At 41.3% G+C, this 21,878-nt stretch overlaps 1 protein-coding gene across 2 annotated transcripts in view; it reads right to left on the bottom strand.

Moving 5' to 3' along the window:
* LOC140278105 (supervillin-like) overlaps nucleotides 1–21,878 on the bottom strand; it is a 156,004-nt gene that overhangs the window by 111,876 nt on the left and 22,250 nt on the right. The window contains exons 10-28 of one of the 2 annotated variants that reach the window (XR_011909177.1): nucleotides 21,645–21,731; nucleotides 21,234–21,417; nucleotides 20,930–21,102; nucleotides 20,243–20,398; nucleotides 19,897–20,033; nucleotides 19,448–19,595; nucleotides 19,097–19,242; nucleotides 18,720–18,895; nucleotides 18,340–18,475; nucleotides 17,131–17,431; nucleotides 16,837–16,991; nucleotides 16,601–16,703; nucleotides 16,214–16,421; nucleotides 15,989–16,122; nucleotides 15,736–15,891; nucleotides 15,063–15,206; nucleotides 14,505–14,617; nucleotides 14,229–14,384; nucleotides 12,985–13,956 (exon numbers count right to left, since the gene is read on the bottom strand). Coding sequence is in view for 1 of the 2 variants with exons in the window: in XM_072373021.1 (XP_072229122.1) it covers nucleotides 13,870–13,956; nucleotides 14,229–14,384; nucleotides 14,505–14,617; nucleotides 15,063–15,206; nucleotides 15,736–15,891; nucleotides 15,989–16,122; nucleotides 16,214–16,421; nucleotides 16,601–16,703; nucleotides 16,837–16,991; nucleotides 17,131–17,431; nucleotides 18,340–18,475; nucleotides 18,720–18,895; nucleotides 19,097–19,242; nucleotides 19,448–19,595; nucleotides 19,897–20,033; nucleotides 20,243–20,398; nucleotides 20,930–21,102; nucleotides 21,234–21,417; nucleotides 21,645–21,731 (2,900 nt within the window). In the remaining variant the exon portion in view is untranslated. Of the gene's footprint in view, nucleotides 1–12,741; nucleotides 13,957–14,228; nucleotides 14,385–14,504; nucleotides 14,618–15,062; nucleotides 15,207–15,735; nucleotides 15,892–15,988; nucleotides 16,123–16,213; nucleotides 16,422–16,600; nucleotides 16,704–16,836; nucleotides 16,992–17,130; nucleotides 17,432–18,339; nucleotides 18,476–18,719; nucleotides 18,896–19,096; nucleotides 19,243–19,447; nucleotides 19,596–19,896; nucleotides 20,034–20,242; nucleotides 20,399–20,929; nucleotides 21,103–21,233; nucleotides 21,418–21,644; nucleotides 21,732–21,878 lie in introns of those variants that run through there. The other variant, XM_072373021.1, reaches the window with a different exon arrangement.

Below are 21,878 nucleotides of genomic sequence, written 5' to 3'. Positions count from 1 at the left end.
TGGCAATGTTTATCTTCATGGCAACCATACTGTATAGTACTGTACTATAGTACTGAGTTTCGCTAAATAAAGCAATGAAAATAAAAAAAATCAATCAAATAGTTGTTGGGATATTTCAGTCTGGACTGAAACAATCAATTTACCAACCAGCAAGTAGCTAAAACCAGGGGACATGTGCTGTACACTGTGCCTGTCATTTCTTTCTCATGAAGCTGAGCAAAAAGCCCAGTCAAGCCCCACAAAATTCTGGTGTTTCTTTAAAACTAAGCCCTACCCAACCCCACTAATCTATAGTGCTTCTGTAGCACACCTGCATCAAGCCCCAGGAGTGGAGGGCAGACATGCATTGATTTTCAAACAGCATACTGTACATGTACTATGAGTATCTGAGCAAGCCTGTATTCATAAATGTATACGCTGCAAATAGAGTGTGTCTAATATGAGCTGTTGCACAGATTTATTGATTTCTTGTGTGCATGTGTGTATGAATCTCAGCATGGAGTTGATGGAAGGAGGATGACAGGATGGGAAGTGTTCAGTGAAGTGTGTTTCGTTCACGTCAGAGTTTGTGTTGTGAGTGCTGTCAGGCAAGGGAACCTCCCATGGTTGGATCATTGGCCATCCACAGGGGATACGATGTCCACGAGAGCTGTGAAATTCTGAGGGCATCTTACGCATGAGCAGGTGACCTTTTATGGATATGCTCTGTTTACACAGATGGAAGATATAACATATTTGTTAAAGGACCGATGTTCAGAAATCAGTTTACCACAGTGAAATAGTGAAAAAAGTGTCATTCTGTACATTGTGTTTTAGTGCTTAACTCTTTAGGTCTCTTCTCATGACAGACCAAGTCTCAAAAAGCTAAAAAACACACTGAGGGAAAGAATCCTAAAAGCATAATACTGTATTTCCTCTTTATAGAGTTGCACTGATATTGTAGAAGTTTTAAAATGCTTTAGGGATATTCAAAATCAGATTTATTTTTTACAGAATGAGGCTGAATGTAAAGTGTAAGTTTGAGCAATATCCAGCCAAGAAAGTCCAAGGCAGCTGTTAAAGAAGCACAAGAGAATCAGGTCTGATATCCACATTTTTTTAAGGGTTTGAATGTGGGCTATATGGGAAATCAGAACACGTCCAACACAACTCACATCATGTATGTCACAGTGCCATGTTTTGCAAGTTAGCAAAGAACGTTTTGAATTTTGAATTTTTACACCTGAAAAGGAGTCTGAAACTGGACTGACGTGGCTAACTGAGGCTTCATCCGTGAGACTGAGATGATAAAAAGATAGCTTAGGTGTAGCTTATGTTTCAGTCTCTGATGTATGACATAACACATACGAACACACCGCTGTTGTAAAGTTGTGTGTTTCCATGAAGTCATGACACAGCGCACTAAAGTAAATGGGTGGAGTATATAAACATGTTTTCAAGAATAAACTACAGCTTCAATCCCCTCTTATTCACGGTATGCACAGAGCAGACAGATTTTTAAAGCTGCATGTCAGCAACTTCACCCACCGAGCCGAGCAAAAGAACAAGAAAGCTAATCAGTTACCAAGAGCAACAACAAAGCTAACTCTGCATCCGCCTGTCATCCTATTTGTTTCCCCTGAGATCTCTCCAGCAGTAAAATCCAATCTGACAAAGATTAGGCTGCATTTGTGACAGTAGAGGAACTTTATTCAGCCAAATTTAGTAATCAATCTTTTATTCATTAATTATTTAGGACCTTATCTGCAGAAGACAGCAGTCAGAGTGCTCTTACTTTGGAGAAGAGGAAGGGTGTCAATAACATGTTGCAACATGGACCATGTTACCCACTCCACTACATTTGTCTGATTCATGAATAACATAAAACAAGAATCTGTAACACATTATTCGCTCAAGCTGCTATGCAGCTTTTGATGTTTGAGTTGTTTTAGATGGTTGAAAATTTGCTCCTCCGGTGACCCCATTTCGATTAGCTCTTAGTTTGAACTCACCCATCAGGAAACTATTTAATTCTTCAGAATGAGAGTGGTCTGACTGCTGTTTACTGCAGGTAAAGTGTGCTAACTAGTTGCACTTTTTTAAAAGAAGAAAGAGAAAAATCCATTTGTTGCCATGAAAAGCGTTCAGTCACTCTGAAAGAGTGCATCAATGATTGAATTATAAAGCTGGAGCTAGCAGAAAACAATTGAAATGGAAGAAACTGCTAGCCTGGCTCTCTTCAAAGGTAATAAGAAAAAAAAAAGACACTTCTAAATCTCACAAGTTAACACGTTCCATTCCATTCCCCATTCTCTGTGTCAAGGGCGCAATGACAATGTCAATGTCTCTTTTCCATTTCATGGGGTGTTATGTGTGGGAAATTAAATCTCGCCACCATGATAATTTTGCCCAGCAACAAGCAGCGACTCAATAGTCCTTATCAAGAAATAGTCCATCATAATCAACTCAAACAGTTGATGATTGATTGAGAGTTCTGCCTGTAGGCAAGACAAAAGGGAATGAAAAAAGTGTTTTCCAAAATGTAGAAGAATTTATTTGATGAAAGGCAGGGCATTAACGTGGATACTCTGGACAGTAGTAATCTAATTCAGAATAACTTGAAATATCCCAGAGCTGATCTGCTCCTATAGTAATCATGTACATAAACATCAAAAGTCCTCCCTAAATGCTAAGTTTCACAGAAAATTAGTTAATCTAGTTTCTACTTTACTGATGTGAAAATTGAGGGAGCTCTTTATTCTGCTTATTGTAAACAGTGTAGTCAAGAGTTTTACAGAGAGGATGGTAAGGAACCAAAGGTTAAATGGTACCACAGGAACAATTCATGAAAAATGAAAAATAATTTCCCCTTAATGATCTCAACAAAACCTCTTCTTGCATTGGGAGAAAGAAAAGGACCCTCACTCAGTACTGTAGACGAGTACTGATAAAGATGAATTGACCAAGTAAAGTTTTGCCTCCTCACAAAACAGACATCTTATTATATGCCCTTTGTATCATCCATCAAATGATTACAACCAACCCACGGATTACAACCAACTCCTTGCATTAATACACTGTATCGGCATTATGGTATGACCTCGGGGTCATGCCGAGATGGATCAGGGGCTAATAAAATGCAACCAGGCAGCAGGAGCAGAACTCATCAGGGAGGCTATAAAGCAGCAGGAAAAAGTAGTTTTTTTCCATAACCCCTTGACAGAAGGGGGGCAAAACACGGATTACGTTAGAAACATGTCAACGTGTACGAGCACCATTATGGGAAATGCGTGCTGGTGGGATTGTGGGGAAATCTTGTTTTTGCCACTAATAAACTCCCTTGATAGCTAATGCTTGTAATGTTCTGCACTGAGGTGAGACATGATGAAAACACTATGAATGCAGCGTCGCCGAGCACCACAGAGAGTCCCTTCTGCTGCTAGAATGGAGCTTTTCGTAGAATATTGCTGTTGTATCATCCTTATTGCATTTTTCAGATATATAAACCGCAAGAGGATGCTGCCAAAAAGAAAAAATGCGTCCGCATGTTTGTAGATATTAAGGAGAAAGCAAATAATGAAAAATCTAAATCATCTTCTGGATCCGTCACCTCTCCATTTGCTGCTTTAGCACACATGCTGGGGGTACTGACAACATTAGCACAAACACCAAAGGCAAGCCATGTTACTCAGAGAAAATTACAATCCTGTTGAGAAAAAAAATTAAAGTTTGTTTTGTCTCTTGGGGAAAAAACACTTGACAGTGTCCCTGCTCTGCAGATGTGTGAAGAGTATTTTTTTTTTTTTTACATCACAAAGAACTTGACTGTGTCTGCACCTGCATGGCAGTACAGCCTGCATATTCATCATATGAATTCTTTCTGACAGAGTCTGCTGTGTGCGCGATTTGACACAAGCTTGAGGAATTGTGTCAACTGTCTGACTTCAATACTTCCTCAGGGCCCAGTGAGGACCCGTTATCCTCCAGTGAGCCAGAGTCAGATGTGTCACTTAACAATGGGGCTAGTGTTTCAGTGTCGCACACCGTCACACATCATTCATCACAATTACAGAGTTCCCATCATTTTCAATAGTGCAACGCTCCTGTCATCACAACTGCAGCAGAGGCCTGCAATTAAATTGTAGCCCCCTCCCAACCCCCGCCACCTTTTGTATAACCACGACACTGCAAACACTTTTGACACGTAGGAAAAACCTGTCAAGGGAAACCACATGGGACAATTAGAGAGCAGTTCATTTCTATCCTATTTCACCACATACAATTCAGATTACTCAAGCTTACCAACGATGAAGAAAACATGCACCAATTGACATCTCTGAAGAAAGAGAGATCAAGATCTTATATAGAAAATGTCACAAAACTAAACAGGACCAAATTTGTCCTCTACAAATTCAGGGTCAGTCTTTGGTGGAAGTAATCAAGGCCAAATTACCCACATTGTGTTTCTCCCCCTTCAATGGTGTACATAGGAGCACCTTCGATTCCAAGTTACAGATGTCGGTGCTGAGCTGGAAAATAGCCTGTCCGCTGCAGCTGATGGCTGATTTAAAAGAGATGGGGAAAGGGAGCAGGATGGAGGGCAGGGGAAGCAGGGTGGTGGCCCACAAGCCATGAATGAAAGAAAAGGCAAAAAGGGAGGGAATAGATGAGGAAAGGGGGAGAGAGGAAGCCAGAGAAAAACATCTCTGAAAGTCAGGCACATGCTGCTGCGCTGCAAAACACCTGCAGTGACACTGAAACTCAGCTGAGAAGTCAGCGAGTGATTTACATTTTAGAATTTTTGCAGATTATATTTGTTAATGCCCTTGCAGCCTGCTTGTGTGCAGTGAGCATTACAGGCAACGGTAAACAACCGTAAAAGCAATTTCACAGCATCTACGTAGCTGAGTGTGTAAAATCACAGGAGGCGCATATGTACTGCATGCAGTGGAAATATAAAATTTTGAAGACGTGTAACCACAAGAGACTCATGGGGGAACCCTCTAAACTTGGAATAAAACATGTGCTTCGAAGCACAAAACATATGAGTAAAAAGCCCCAGAAAAAGACGTCCTGTTCATACTATATGCACACATCTTTGACACACACACACACACACGCGCACGCACACACACACACACACACGTGCGCACACACACGTGCGCACACTCTCGCACGCACACACTCGCACGCACACACACATTAGCCTAACTGCTGCCCAGTGAAACTTTAAGGATAAACTGCAGGAAGAAATCGAGGTCAAAGAAAGAAAAGGGATAAAAAAAAAGTAGGGGAAAAACGATGTAGTTAATAAAGCACTAACATACAGAAACTGAATACATTTTCTAGAAAATCGCTCCCATTTTGTTGTCCCGACTTTCGCCAGCTAGCACAGATTGTTGCTTTCAGTCAGCGGGGTCCTTGTGACACAACGATGAAAGTGTCATTTTGTAGTAAATCACCTCATAAAAAGCAGGAAAAGAGGGTATTACTGTGTATAGAGACTGGAAGTGAGTGGGAAAGAAGAAAATGATGTACGGCAGAAACTGCAGCCCTGCTGAGGTAATTTGGTTTTCTTCTGCCATATGAGGATATTCCCTGTGAAAGAGCAGGCAACCCCATTTAGCTGTATCAGAGAACCCAACAGGCTTAGCAAGGATTAGACAGCAAGCACACTCTCTAACTTTAGTAAGTACAGAACAGGCATAGCTGAGTCTTATGTATAGAAATTATGGGCCAATTACAAAACAGTCTTCGTTTACTAAAATCCCTTAGGCCTGTGAAACTCCTTTTTTAAATGCTCACATTTAGGTCCGCTTTTACTGCTAAAGCTCAATGGCTCTATGCTGTCTGATGATGAAAGAGAAATTTACAGTCCAGTAATTGAGCTTTTTGACTTAGATCAAACATGACCTCTCCTCACTTACAATTCTTCATAAAACAAAGTAAGCGAGTCAAGTATCAAAAGCCACTGGATTTTAAAGTTATTCACATAATTTTACACACACAACACTAAAAGACCCAGTTCTGGCATTACAACACTCTCATTGACCACTACATTAGTTACACCAATCCGAATGCTTGTTAAAACAAATATTCAAACAGGCAATCATATAGCAGAACACACATTTCAGCTTTTGGACATGATCATGAGTATGTGCTTAAATCTAAAGAATCGAGAAGAGAGGTGACTTAAGTGGTGTGTTGTGGCTGTACAAATGCCAAAAAAAAGACCCAGTGAGAGGCAATTCTTTGCATCAGAGTGCCTAAGGAGACAGAGAAGAATGTCCAGACTGGATCGAGCTGACAGTAACTCGAATAACCATGTTACAGCCACGGCGTGAAGAAGAAGATGTCTGAGAGTACAACACATCAAACCTTGAAGCAGATGGACCACAGCAACAGAAGACCACAGCTGCGGCTGCTCTTTCAGCCGATGACAAAGGAGTAACACTACATTGGGAAAAGGCTGATGAAAATAGGACAATGGATGACAGGGAACGTCACATATTCACTCATCGTTCAATTAAACTTGCCCGATCTGCTTGATGATGATCCATCAAGAAGTTACTGAGGTATTTCAAAAAAGGAAACAAACCCTCAGTCTGGTGGTGATGCTAAAGGAGAGTCAGGGAGTTATGAATATGAAAAGGCATTGTCGGGGAAACGTGAATGTCTTAACAAAACATTGAACCAATTGCCATTTAACTGTTCTGATGAAAATCTTGAGCCATTGCTGATGCTAACTGTCAAGGCTACGCTTGTGTTTGAAGATCAAAGATCAAAGATCGTCTGTCATTCAGACTCTTCATCTACAGATATCTTTTGCCAATTCATCTAGTTGATGCTAAGGTGTTAAATCTGGACAAAATGTATGGCTCACCGGCATCCCTAAATGGAGAAATTGTTACCTCCAAGAGCTGTGCCCCTAAATATTAAAGTCAACAATGCAAAGTTTAAAACCCTACTCACTATTTGAGTTCCGTCGTTCTATTTGGAACAAAAAAATTGACTCGCATAACTGTGCTGCCGCTTTTTATTTGACTCCAACTTATTGTTGATGACTCCATTAAGATGGCTTTTTAAAAAGAAAAAAAAAAGTTCATCACTGTCTAAAGAAAAGGGGAACATGTCAGTAGGACCCTGGCAGTCCTTTTCTTGAATCTGATGATAACCTCCAAATATTTTACTGCAGTTACTTTCCCATTGCCCATTAAAACAAATGTTTTGACAGTTCAATGTATTGTGTACAATTGCTTATCCATTCATTGTCTTTTTGTCCATCAGTCTTTGCTAAATTTGCCAGTTTTTATCTTTAGCTATTTCAAAACTATTTCCATTTATCCATTTTCACATTTAATCAACTGATAGCTTGATTAACAATGAGAGGAGGCTTTCGCCGCTGCCATAGATTCTCCAGTGCACTGCTGAGGGTGAAGTGATGAGTATTTAGTTGGTTGAGATCCTCAGATTTGTCACTACATACCTTTCACTATACCTTTAGATAACACAAAATGCTGAAAAATGCTGAAATACCTCCTCCCAAGGTTTCTATGTAGGTGTTTAATCTTAAATAGAAATAGAAATAGAAATAGAAATAGAAATAGCTCTTTGTGTATCTGTGCTGCTGTTTCTTGGGGTGTTTGACTGAACAACTTATGTAGAATGAGAAAAAACTGTTATGGCTGACATATGCAATATCTTATACCCTCTTCACAGCCTCATTCTTAACTTAAACGTGTTCGTAAAAAAAGAATTTAAAACTTGCCGCATCGTCAGCATTAGCTATATCTCAGGGGAGTCTAAGCAAATCTCTTTAAGTTTCTTCCAGCATTCCAGGTTGGAAAAACCCTCACAGAACTTTAGGCATCAGATTATCAAGCAGCTCAACTACCAGCCTATAACATTCAGTCATATTCATTATCAGGTACAGGTTTTACAGCTTTCTTGTCTGAAGGACAGGGTAAATAACCTTTTGTATTGATACAAGCTGAACAAATCATGGACCCCTTGCTTTCTGTGGGGGTACTTATACCAGAGACCCAGCTGTGTGTGGTCCAAAGCCTCTATGGGTGACTCGATGGTCAAGGCTGTCCTAAGTGGTTTTCTGTCTCCTTCCAGCAAATGGAATGAGCAGCAAGAGGATATTAAACAGGCCGACATGATGGATGAGAGCCTGAGGAGGATCTTTCAATCAATCTGTCATCCGCAGTTCCCGTCTCATCCGAGGGAAACAGAACTGATGTCAGGGTCGATACTGTTTGGCTTTTGTCACTGAGGGATCTGCGTCTCTGTCTTCATGTGTATGCATACGGTTGGCATAGAAAATTTGAATGAAAATTTATGAACTTGTTTTCTCTCCGTTTGGAGCAAGCTTATATACATAAGGAGCATTAGTATGTGGGTCATTTCAGACATGTTATCTTGAAGTGGGCAAACTGTCACCATCCACTGCCTGGAAATACCATCATCATGTGCCAACATCACACACCAGACAATGCAAATGCTCACTTCAGTAATTGACTCAGTGGGAACAGCTCTCTAATCCCAAGCATGTGTGTTCTCTCCAAGTGTGACAATATCTATTTATTATTTCAATTACTACAAAAGAGAAAATCTTCCAAAAGCCTCAAATTTTCAGTTAAAAAATAGCACTTTTCTAACTTGCTTGTATCTTTAGTTGGTACTTGTACTCGTTGACTTATTGATAACATTTCTGACAGTAAACCTTCAGAGAGAGTTCAATAATGTTCTGTTCAAATGGATGTTCAAAGTTTCATTTCAACCTTCAAAAAAGCAATCAGAGAAACATATGTACCACCATGCCCACAGCTTTCTGGAGCTTAGATCTAATCGTGTATTTCTATGGATAAGTCCCCGAAGACAACCAAACAATAAGACTTTTTCCAGTTTTTTTTTTCCTGATCTATCCTCTCTAACTAGCATAAAATATCTACAATTCTGATTGGAAAAAAGAAAGCAATGGTATTTTCAATTTTTTCTCTTTTGAAAGTGAGGCCTGCTGCCTGTAACTCATCCCATAATAGAGTGTTTGACATCACACTTGCAGATAATTCACTGCCTCAAATTCAAGGACAATTCAAGAAGGACGCGCAGAAGCACACACCCACTTATGCACCATTAACTTTTGATGAATCCTCCATAAGTCACTGAGCTGCTACCAAGGGCATCACTTTGTGATGACAGGAAGTGTGCACGCAAATAAGGGAGAAAAAAAAAATTCTTATGGATAAACAATGTAACGAAGGGGTTTGGATGAAGAACACGATGTGTCAGATGTTTCGTAACACAAAACCATCTCGAAGGTCATCCATAGAAATAGTTTGAAAAAGGCCGAGCGGTTTCAAAATATTACTTGGATGAATCTTCCTGTCACCAATGACCAGCAACACAGGCAGAGCAAATCAAATGCAGAGGTCAGCAGCAGGGTACAAACATGCAACTGATGCCATAAACTGATCTCTTTTGACTGTTGCAACACCTAAAACTCAACTGTAGAATTGAGTCGTCTACAACACCTAATGAACTACGTCAGACAGGTTGCTCACAATGTGTGTTTGTCTGTGCAAGTTTAAGGGGGAAATAAAAGAGGCATTTTAAAAAAGTGGTGGAGACTTCTTATTCAATCATGATGCTATTAAAATAATGCAAGAGCATTCAAGAGGAGGAGAAGGTCTTCAGTATTTCACATACTGCAATTTTGCCCTCAATAGGGTCGTGGAGTCAGAAGAGAAAACAGATCTTCCCTTCATCAATGAAATGACTTGTCACATTTTAATCCCAACTATTTACTCATAAAGCGCAAAAGGTGTGGTTACAAGCTAAAAAAAAGATAAAACTATTACTGTTTTTATGAACAAACAGCCCAATTTGGGGCTGGTGGTAAAAAAAAAAAAAAGAAAATCTCTACAAATATCTACTAATTTAAGTAATCAAAAGTTATGTTAAAGACCAAGTAGTTGAAAAGTAAGTGCTTGTTGTGAAGCAACCTTTGACACATGAGAGGTCCTTAACCCGAAGAGAAAAATGGAGAACAGAAACATTTTGAAAAGAAATTCAACTTGCACAAAAACTTCAGAGGATACAAATGGGATTTATAGATCAATGTATATTCTGATGAGAACGAGCTGTAAATACAGCTCAGATCGTTAACCCCGCTGCAGCTCTTCAAAAGTCTGGGAGAACTCGCTCAAACTCATCTGAGCAGCAGAGATCCAGAGTCAGCGTGCTGCTGGGAGACCAGGGAGTCAGGGAGCTACATTGATTAACAACATTATCACCGACCACAAACACATTGGCACGCTCAGGCATCCAAGGTTATTGCAGGATTCTTTCAGTTCAATATTGGCTGCTGCGCTCAGACCTCACAATGAAATTTTCAAGGCCTCAAAATTTCTCTCATGAAACAAGAGGTTTTATTTCTTTATTTCTCTATCCAAGCAAGCCAGCTGATATTGCTTTGTGAGTTACTTACATCTCATCCGAACAGTTCTCTCTTCGACTCTCACGTCCTATCTTGCCATTCTAGAAGACGTCCACAAAGCTGCGTATAAAGCTACTGCAGCAGAGGAGAATTGATCGACTTTTTTTTTTTATGTCATCCACTTCTGCTAAGCCGTTAAGACTTCATCACATCTTTTAGCACTAAAAAGTAAACATTTGTCAAAGAACGAGGGAAATCAAAAAATCACCTGAGCTATTTTTGTCTATTTTTTAAAGGTTTGAAATCAGCACAAAATGCCGTTCATCAAGGCAGAGGCAGAATTTGTAGATGCAGTCTTTTTCCAGATCACTGACCCTCCGCCAATCTTTACTATCAGGAGACTCTCCCTCCCCAATCAGGTCACTGATTTGTTGCCTATTAACTGAATTAGTTCTTCCAACTAGTGGTTTTTAGGAACACTGACTTCTCCAGTCTTTTGTTGCCCATAGTTTTTAGACGTGTTGCAAACACGTCTTTTAAGATTACGGACATCTATCCATCTATTTGCTGTGCCCGCTCTTGTCCTTCTGAGGGCAGCAGGGGGCTGAAGTTTAACCCAGCTGACACAAGGCTGGCTGTGGGGCATATCCTGGACTGGTCACAGCACCCTGTTTGTGCTCGGTTTACATCCTATTACAATGTTGTAGATACCTTGCATGTCTTCTTGGAAGTTTTTTTTGGAAGTGTCCCATTCTGTTGTTTCACATCTCAACCACTCTAGGTTTCTTCATAGTCTTTTTATAATTCTATTTACACCTCTGCCATTTTCTAACCTTTTCATTATGTCCCATCTGTTCATTTGCATCTCTTTTGCCTGTTTTGGGTCTCTGGGATAAGACCAAGGCCCTCCTGACTCCTTGCAGTGTGTATAGCTCTTGTGTACACAACCTTTAAAACCAGGCCTGTAAAATCAGAATGGGCTGATTAAAATGAAAGACTAAATTATCCTGGTAGCCTGAATATTAAGAAGTCATTTATACACTTTACCAATATGTTATGAAGAAATCGCTTAAAGTACTCATGTAGGAGCTCTTCATGCTCATTCTCAGTCATGGTTTGTGGTCTGATCAAAGCCGTTGACCATTAAATTTCAGCTCATTCATTCATTTCATATTCAGCAAGTTATCACTCAACCAAATCTGCCTTGTATTAGCAGCCACATTGTTTGCCTTCGTGTCGGCGCTCTGGGTTGCTGTGGCACCTCAGCCAGAAGGCAGCGCTAGGCAGCTGATTAATGCAGGCAGGACAAAGTTGATGTATGATAAACAAACAAACTGGCCGCCCCGTTGATGTTTGGGGAAGCATGGACTGCCTCCTGCCATCTGTTGTGGAAATAACTTTGCTGCCGCACATTTGTCTGCATCATCGTGACATCAGGGTACGGAGAGGGGAACCAGTTGATTTTCCGATATGTGTGTTTCACAGATGCACTGAATCCTTAATAAGCAGATGTTGTTCAAAGCAGCTACTGCAATGCACGAGTCAGGCTGAACCCAATTTGTATTCCCAACCCTTGTTGACAGGGTTTACTTCCAATGAGTCTATGCATAAACATAAACAAGTATTTTTTTTCCCCCGTCTTTTCTGTCTATTTGTTATGATCTCTAACATCCTGCTCATCCTTCATCAATTATTCAGCCTTAGACAAAGTTAAGGTTGATCAGACACCGCTCCCTGGTGGTTTCACGTGAAAACAACAACAATCACTGTGTTTAACTCGCATATCACCGATGACAATAACGCCGGCTCTCCTTACTTTAGAAGATGGATCAGTTCCAGTTCTGTTAGCTGGTTCGCTAGCAGGGCTCGTTACCGTTATTATCTCCACCTGTAAGTCCTGTTCATAAGGATTTGGCTTCGAAATGCATGTAGCCTGGATTCTTAAAACATACAAGTCTAAACACTGCTGGCTGCACAGCCGCGTTACCCTTATGGTGAACATCAACAAAAAAAAGCTTTTCCAAAGACATATTCTGTATATGCACTGAAACAGGAAGCATTTTCACTGCAGACCCTTGTTTTAGCAGGAGAGGAACTGGTGTTACAAACAACTTTAATGATGCCCTTCTTCCAATCACGTCACGTAAGCACAGCCTTAAAATGGAGTTTTACGATTTACACCTGTTCTTTACCTCTTATGACAAAATGTCTCCAGGGAAGAACAAAAAAAAGTGCCAGACATTTTGTTGGAAGACTGATGTTTTAATAAAAATCCTCTCCGGTGAAGTTTAGAAGATCTGAACACATTGTTTTTCCCCCCTTTTATTTCAAAGGGAATGCTGAGTCTGACTAACACTCCCATACATGCCTCTACATATAATACATATCTTATTTATCACAGATAAGATGCATATTGCAACAAATGAATACATGACTGCAGAGGCTTTTCTAACTCAGACATCACGTGCAGTTTTATAGGCAACATAACATTACAAGGAGCACAGGTTTCAATATAAAAGGCAGTTTATGCAGCAGGTACACTCTCACAGTCTCAAACACACACCGAAACACATGCATACATAATACTTCTAAAGTTGTGCATTTACCCAAAAGACCAACAAACAGACAAAAAAAAAATAAAATAAATGACAACAAAACAAAACAAACAGAACTGATTTGGTCCCAAGCAACCAGAGGGCTGCCATCGCCGGCACAGAGGCAATTATTTATGAGAACCAGAAAGTATACAGTACCACACTTTCAGGTTTCAAAGATTTCCATTAAAACCGTTATCCATAAAGCTAATTAGTAGTTTTTTTTATTTTTATTTTTTTTAAAGAATGAAAGATAAAAGAGGGAATACATTTCTGCAGTCATTTCAACGGAAGAGTCAGACGTCCGTGTCTAGATCTTGGTCTGAGATCATCAAACAACCACAATTTTCAGGGATCGTGTTCGGAACTTTTGATTTGTTTTGCCATCTTCAAAGTGTGACATTTTTACAAGGCAATTTTCTCCCCTGCACCTGGAGCCGGCCTTTTCCATTAAATGTAAAAGATCCCCCTCGGTTAAAAACCACAAACACATTCTCACACGCGAGTCGAGTAAACATCAACACACATCACAGGTATATTACATATTTATAATGTGAAGGTAACTATCAGTCCATACTTTTTTACCATATTTCACCAAAAAAAGATTAACAATTGCACATAATTGGTGGATAAAATAGTTCCGTTACAAGGTAACATAAAAAAAAAAAAAAAAACTTTTTAAAAATAGATCAACATTTGAACAAAATTGTACAGTTGCTTTGCTGCAAGCCTTTACAAAATGACATGGTTTTGATGTTTGTTTTTAGTGAAATAAAACGTGCAAGAAAAGCTGCTGAGAAGGATAAAAAAAAAAAAAAAAAAAACATTATCTGTGTACAAAATGACGTGTTTTTAAAACAAACCCTTGCTCTTCTTCAGATTCTTCTGTTTCCAGTTTGGCAAGGCGTTGAACTCAACCCGACTCATCTCAAGAAGTGTCTACAAAGCAATCAAATAAAACGGCAGAAATCACCATCTATACAAGGTGATGGTCAACAAGTGCAATAATGCTGTACTTACAGCTCTCACGCAGTCATTGATAGACTGCACATCTATGTGTCTAGAATATCTAAATCTGCATTCATCTGCTCGAATAAGCTGTGATCCATTCTACATGCTTCCATTGTGACTCATAACTCTTGCTTGAATATCATTATGAAATGTCCCTTTTGAATTCTATTCAAGCTCATCTTGAGAAGTTGTGCGTCTACCTTGAAGTCCTGGTCAGACAGGTAGTCCTCCAGGCGTAGAGGGTCCACTCCCTCTGGCAGAGGCTTGCTGGTCAGCTCCTCAATGGAGTACTGCTGCTTACTGAGCTTGGACAGCGCCTCCTTCACCAGGACCACTTTGCTCTTGGAATTCTCCGCCTGAAGCACAGTGAAATGGCATTTGATAAATACGTGCAAAACTCTACAACTTCAAGCTGCTTAGTTAGATAATGTGGATTCTATCGATATGAAGAAAACATTAAGAAGAAGGTCAGCCACCATTGAAGTAATACTGGGGTCCTTCTCCCAGTAGGGGAAGATGCTGGTGAACGTCAGGGGCTCACACCCCGCTAGGACCAGGTAAGCCTGAGGGGGGCGCCGAGGATTCTTCTCTGTAAATAAGAGCACCACACAGATAACTTAAGAATTAAAAGTCAAGTATAATTTCAGATCTAAATACCATCAAGTAACATGAATTGAAGGTATCAAAAGGGACAACTAGTCTCCATAAGTCAAAGATGGTGTCACATCAAAAATACTGCAACTCAACAGTGGCTCCAGAGAGCCTTCAAACTATGTTGACACTGCCAACTACCTACGCTTTGTGGAAAAAAAGATGGCTTACACCACACGGCTGAAGAAAACAATTCCTGAATAAGATTGGATTGTTACACATGGGAAACAAACAGTGTTTTTTTTCCCACAAACAGCAGCTCTCTTTCCTTGCTTTAACAATTTTGTTCTCTCCTTCAATTAGTAATCTAACAAATTCTATAAATGTGAAGGTGTATAAACTGATGCCAAAAACAAGAAACACTTGAGTCCCTGTGTGCGAACCTTTGCAGTACTGCAGCACAGTCTCCATGGCGCACTTTCTCTCGCTGTCCCAACGCATCTTTGCGGATCCGGTGCGCTGCGTGTCTTCAGGCTGCCAGCCCTGCCACAGATACACCTCCATGCGGTTGTCAAGCATAAACAATGCTGAAAGGGAATGAGAAAACCAAAAGATTAACTACTTTGGTTAAATACGTGTGATTCGGACACAGTGCTATAGTACATATGTCTGTAGGGAAGACAACACAAAAAGTACTAAGCTGGATTTTATGAAACTTCAAGACAAAGTTACACACGAGTAAAAGAAGAACCCGTTACATTTTGTCCCAGATTTGGATTGTTTTATTTACAAAGGCAAAATAGAGGATTAGTAAAATACATCCCGCACTTTACTGGAGTTCATTCCTGCCCGCAACAAACAACTCTGCTGCTGATTTATTATTATTATTTTTTGACTGACTGTTTTAATTCTCTGTGCAGCAACAATTCTTTCCTATTTTGCAATTAATAAAGTAGTATTCAATTCAATTTAATTCAAGGGTTTGTGTTTGAGAGTTTTAACTTTATTTGTTTTTAAAAAAAAAAAAAATTAATTGAGCTACTTTTAGAGCTGTTTGTATCGTTTAAAACGTGTATGTACAAATCTCTGTTTGTGTCTGGTTGGTTTTAGTGTTACCTGGCTGTTGGGCGGAGTAGAGGTTGTCCTGCAAGAAAGGCATCGCCATGACTCCCTCCGTCACCCTGGCGGGATACAGCTGCTCCTCCCCCTCAAACATCCCAGAGCTGGCGCTCAGTCGGAACAGCCGAGGCGTGTAGTTGTACTTTCCTGGATCTGCAAATAACACACACATACGCACACTCATTGATGATCCCTCTCTCTTCTGACCGCTAAGTCTCTAAGTGGCTTTAAGTAGCTTGACATGCCGTACCTTGCAGCATGCAGTCATAAGCCTTCTTGTCCTGTGGGCCTAAAGCCTTGACCAACTCCGCAGGTTCAGATCCCTCCTCCACCTCCTCGACTTTCACCCTGTTGGTGCTGCTCAGTCCTAACTCCGTCGGGCACCTTGAAAACGCAGAAAGACACCAGTCAACCGCCGCAGCCACATGCTTGTTAATCGCTCGCACATTTATCCACATGCACGTCTCCGTCTTACCTCTGGGTTAGTTTGTCCACTGCTCTTTTGGCCACCAGCTTAGAGCCAACATGTGCTTTGCATCCGTGCCACAAGTAGAGCTGGCTCTTCTGAGCATTAAGGAGCACCAAGCAGGCACGAGAGCGCAGACTGGCACGCTGGCAGTCCACCTCCACCAGGGAGGCCTCCACCTCAGCCTCACCACGGACACAAAACAACCTCCAAGTACCTGCAGACAGGCCGAGGAGACATGCATGGTATGGAGTATGCTCTTTTAGACTGTTAACTCAATAATGGACTCAATTATAATACTTAGCATACTGAGTATTAGCAGAAGTTTGATGTTTTGGTAGTTATGACTCTGAAACAGTATTTTACAGTAAATCAAAGCTTCCACATCACTCGTACCTCCATTGTTGGCACTGTCCTCTCTACTGCCCTTATGGATGGTCAAACCTCCCTTGAAAAGCTGCAGGAAGCACGGGGGCTCTTTTCCTTGACTCACCAACACCTGCACAGCAAATCAGAAACAAACACACGGAGAAGGACACATTTATATGAGCAAATACCCGAACACACCACAGGCATTGACAGTTTTCTAAAACTTGACATTTCTAATTAGTCTGTGACGAACCGATACCCACCTGTGAGCCCCGATGGCTGCCAAGCTCCACCGTCATTAGAGCCGAGGTTCCCTTCTCACTGACGCTGGAGTGACGGCCCTGCCAGAAAAAACAGGCGGTCCTCTCTCGCCCAGGGCCTCCAGCGCTCAGCTCCCCGGGTTTCTGCCGCTTCCCCACTGACACAACAGATAAAGAACCACATTAAACGAAGAAGAAAAAAAACAAAAAAACTTTCACTTCTTCAAAGACTTCACTTTAAAATCCATCCACATATTACCATCAACAGTTAAACTAACTTATTGTCACATAGCTCACCAAGTGTGGTGATGGAGTACTTCCAGCGAATGATGTAGGCGTCCCCCTCGTGCAGTTGGCCCAAGCTTTCCTCAGGCAGTTCCTCCTCTCCGTGCTCTCTGATGTGCCAGGCTTCTACAGCCACTGTGTCCAACGCTGCCTGTCTCCCATCCTCTGTTCTCACCAGGCCGTGACCCCGCTGCACATCAACCCCCTCCAGAACTGTCTTCACCGGCTCTGGTTCGTTGTCCAGTAGGGCTTTGGCATCACATGGCTGCAGCTCCAAATCGAGAGGGGAGCGTGGCATGGAGTGGTCTGGGCTCTGAGCAAATAAAAGAAGGCTTTCTGTTAGTTTGGAATTTGTTACTTCACACAGTATAGAAGGTACAATGGAAAGCATATTTTTTTAGACCATTCAAAGTCGTTTCTGATTTATCTTGAAATGAGAAAATAGTACAATTGTTTTTCTCCTAATCATTTAGATGGGTATCCAGGCCCTTCACTTAGCATCTTGGTCGGGTAAGCAATAATAGTCTCAAGTATTCTTGGGAATTATAAAAGCTCTGCACATAATTTTTTGGAAGATTCTCCCATCTGTCTTTGCAGAAAGTTTCAAACTCAGCCCGGTTGGTTGGGAAGCAGCAGTGCAAAGTCATGGTGTCTATTGAGACATGCTATTGTGTTTAAACAGTCCAGCCTTTGTTGAGATCCTAACCCTAACCCTTCATGATCTTAAGAGTCATTCAGATTTGTTCTGGCAAAATTGTCATCAGTATTTTAGTGAAAAATTGTTTCTGTTTGGACACTCAACCGTAAAGGCCTGATAGGTGGATCGCTGCAACAATGGCTGTCTTTCTGTAAGTTTCTACCATCTCTTCTACAGATCTCTGGATCTCATTCATATTGACCATTGACTTATTGGTTACTTGTGCCTTGAAACAATCCTGTCTCACAGCTATACAGACAGTTTTCTCAACCTCAAGGATTTGTTTTTCACTGACAACCATCAACTGTGAGAGCTTAGATGGACAGGCATATGGTATCCTAATTATGTCCAATTAATTAAATCAGGAACAGGTGCACTCCAGTTAAGTTGCTGAAGCATTGCCAGGATGACTGAGTGTCATAATAAAAGGTTAAACAAGAACTAACAGTGACCACAAATACTCTAAACAGATACATAGCAGCTGTGTCGTTTAATATAGAGACACTTAGTTTAATCTCATCAACCTTGACTTCCTCAGCTTGAGCTGCTTCCTCTTTCTTCCTCTCGGCCCAGTCCAGGAACTTCTCCCTGAACAGAGATGTCTCATTGTGCTCCGACAGCCTGCCAAACAGCGCCCAGCTGGGACGCCCCTCGCCCTGCCTGCATGTCACACAGACATCATAAACTCACACACACAAAAAATGACTCATCTTTTCAGCTGTACTGCTATAATAAATCCACTAGGGGGCTATAACAACACAAGAAATTATCTAACAAATATGTATGTCCACTATCTGTGCATTCATGCTCACTTCACATGAGCGCAAAAGTAGAAAACTCAAATTAGACATGGCAAATGTCTAATTTCACACAAAAGTGTGAACTGCTTTGGTATAATACTCACTGAGGCACATCATTGTTTGTGCAGGATGCATCTAATGGGTTGACTCTGCAGTTGGTGTAGTCGTAGCTTCCACTGTAGAGCTGTTTGCCCAGTTTCACAGCTACTTTTCTGTCACCTAAGGGCACGTCTTTCCCATGCCATACGTACACCTCACCGCCAAAGTCAAACACTATGACCTAGAATGTGTAATTGGCAGCAGGAGGACAGAAAAGAGAAAGTTAAGGTTATTACAGCTACTTCAACATGAACAACAAAACCATTTGAAATTTGTACTGCACTTTTTGCACAGCTCCTGAAGCGTTACTGATGTTAAATTAATTTAAACTCTTTCATGCTCCATACTTATAGCAACCTCTGATACATATGAGTGACCTTACCTCTTTGGAGTTGAGCAAAGTAACACTTGGGATAGAGGCCCAGGCATCTTCATGAGGCACCAGTTTGTCTCCCTGCAGTCTGTACACTCCGTTAGAGTCCACCACCCCACTCTCATACAGCTCATCCTCGTCTGGCTCCCCTGCTCCTGTAACACACACACAGGCGCACACATAGTACTTTCATTGGGCTAAATATATGTGTAGAATGACAGTCATATCAGTCCACCTGTGTTAGACAGGACCAATGCAGCTGGGTTCTTGTGAACAGGGCAGAGAACCTTTCTGTATCATTTCGTATTAGAGGTCCAAAGGTTTGTGGCTAAACTGTCTGGAAGAGAGCAACTTCTGTACCTCTGTATTTGGTCTTTCCTCCCAGCAGGCTCCAGAACTCTTTGGCCCATCTGCTCTCGGTGTTGATGCCCTCCTCCAGCAGAGTTACCTGCAGGGCCTTACAGCCAAGGTCCCTCTTGGCCTGAACAAATGATGCCATCTCCGACGCCTGGCGTCACACAAAACATATTACATTTGTAAAATATGGGTCTCCACCACCGACAGAGACTGCTATCAGGCCTATAAGATGCAAAATGACTGGCACATCTCGCAGGATGCAGTTTCAACTGCTAAGTAGTTTGTTCATAATGAAGGTCATCCAATAGGTTTCCATATACGGTTGTTCAGCTGTTGCAGTTGCGACTCACACAAAGTTATGAGAGCAGGCTAAAGTGTCTATGTGTTCTTTCCAGTGAGTTCAACAATAGACAACCACAAGTATGAGGCTCTTTGTGTGGGAACAGTACTACCTTAGCTTTCTCTATGACGTTGGCAAACTCTCCGCTCCACATAAAGCAGTGTTTTGGTGTTATGAGAAGGAAGCAGTCGCCACTGTTTAGGGAGTTGGACGTGGGCTCCACCAAACGCACCTGGACATGCCTCCGACCTGCAGACAACAACAGCTTTCACTGCATATCACTGCAACGTTAATACAACTAAATCCTCTTTTTGTGGTTTGTTCATTTTCTATTCACAGGAAATACACCTTTGATATTCAGCCATCTTATATGCTCCCTTTGTAATAAAGTTGTGGCAGCTCAACATTTAGAACTTCTGTATTGAACAAACACAGTAAATCCTCCTATGTTTTCTGACCTTTGATGCGTATCAGCATGAGCTTATTGAAAGGCACCGCGCTGTTGTTGGTCACAACATCCGTGGACTTCACACTGCGCAGGTTAACCTTGCGAAAGTTCTCCTTGCTGGCAAGGCCCGCCAAGGCCACGTCTGCCAGGTTGGAATGTTTTGCCACTGAATGGGTGAGAAAACAAGAAGACAATTGTTAATATGTACTAAATGTTGAAATGATACTGGGCTTAACTAACTGATTTCTATTCCTTAATCTGCAATCAATAGATCAAGTGACGTGACCAAACCTCTAGAAGCACACACTTTCTAATAACCAACTCCATGTGAGCTCTACAAAGCAAGTATATGCAGCTGTGGAGCCCACTTTCTCTTGTGTAAACAGAAAAGATCCTAGAGATCAGTTTGGACTAAGGAACATCCACAAAGAGGAACTGAATGTTGAAAATATCCACGCTAAAAGCAGAAGAAACCAATGACCAGCACAGCTGCTAACACATTCAGGAGATCTTCAGTTCTTAAATAAAAGTGAATGTCATGCAGTTTCAACTTACTTTAAATGTGTTCACTACCATAATCTATTGTATGAACTGTAATCTAATGGGTTTTTTTTTCTTCATCTTTTGGTGCAATGTTTAGGCAGTGTAAGACTCTTGTGTAAAAACCTTATTTACTGCACATAAGTAACTATCTTACTTCTCTCCACTTGGATCCTCTTGGTCTCCACTGAGGCCACGTTAAGCCTCTGTTCGGTGTAGACCTGCCGGATGTCGTTACGGGCGGCCAGAGCACGGAGAGGGTTCCTGGAGCCTTGATTCCTTCTGGCCGGTCGCACCGCGCGCTTGTGTTCTGCCACAGCTGACGTGAGTCTAAAGAGAGAATCTTTATTCACTTATTTTTTAACAAAACACTTAAGACAGCATTGTTGCAAAATGTTTACAAACTGAACAATTCTGTTAGCAAGAAAAGTGATGAAAATTTGGAGTAATTATGGACTAACTTTGGTGTATCAGGTTGGATCTGGCTGAGGTCTTCCTCAGTCAAAACCACACTGGAGTCCAGGAGCGTCGTGGGCGAGACAGATTTGTAGAAGTTGCCGAACGTCTCCTCGTCATCCAGCGTCATCACTTCTTTCTCCATCTCTGCAGTCACCTCGATGGTGGATGTCTTGCTTTTGCTCACGCCTGACACCGCGACCATGATATCAGGACACAGACGGGACAAAAGGGGAGCGTTACACGGAACATTTCTCTCTCTGACTGAGGCTTTTTTGCTGTGTTTTGCTCTCAGTGAGCTGACCAAAGACGAGGTTTCGGTAAGATAGAAGAAAGAACAGGCTGTGAATGGGGCTTTTTTTTTTTTTTTTAATACACAGACAACAAAACAAAACGTACACAAAAGAGGATTGTACCTTTACTGTGGAGCTTGTCTAAGAAGGACTCCAGCTTGTCCAGACGTTTATCCCCCTCCACTTTGACATCGCTTCTGGTGGAGATTTCTATCCAGAAAAAGGCGCACATATTTAATTGGTGGTGGCTTGGTGTTTGTTTGAGTAAAATACGCTACTACACTAAAGGAGCTATTGAAACGGCTCAAAGGACATGTAAAACTGTAAATGTGAATTCTACTGGAATCAAAAAGAGAT

This window comes from Leuresthes tenuis, unplaced genomic scaffold (assembly GCF_036924035.1).
Source record: "Leuresthes tenuis unplaced genomic scaffold, fLeuTen1.0.hap1 SCAF_20, whole genome shotgun sequence".
NCBI classification, from domain to species: domain Eukaryota; kingdom Metazoa; phylum Chordata; class Actinopteri; order Atheriniformes; family Atherinopsidae; genus Leuresthes; species Leuresthes tenuis.
This window is presented reverse-complemented; position numbering and strand designations above follow the sequence as displayed.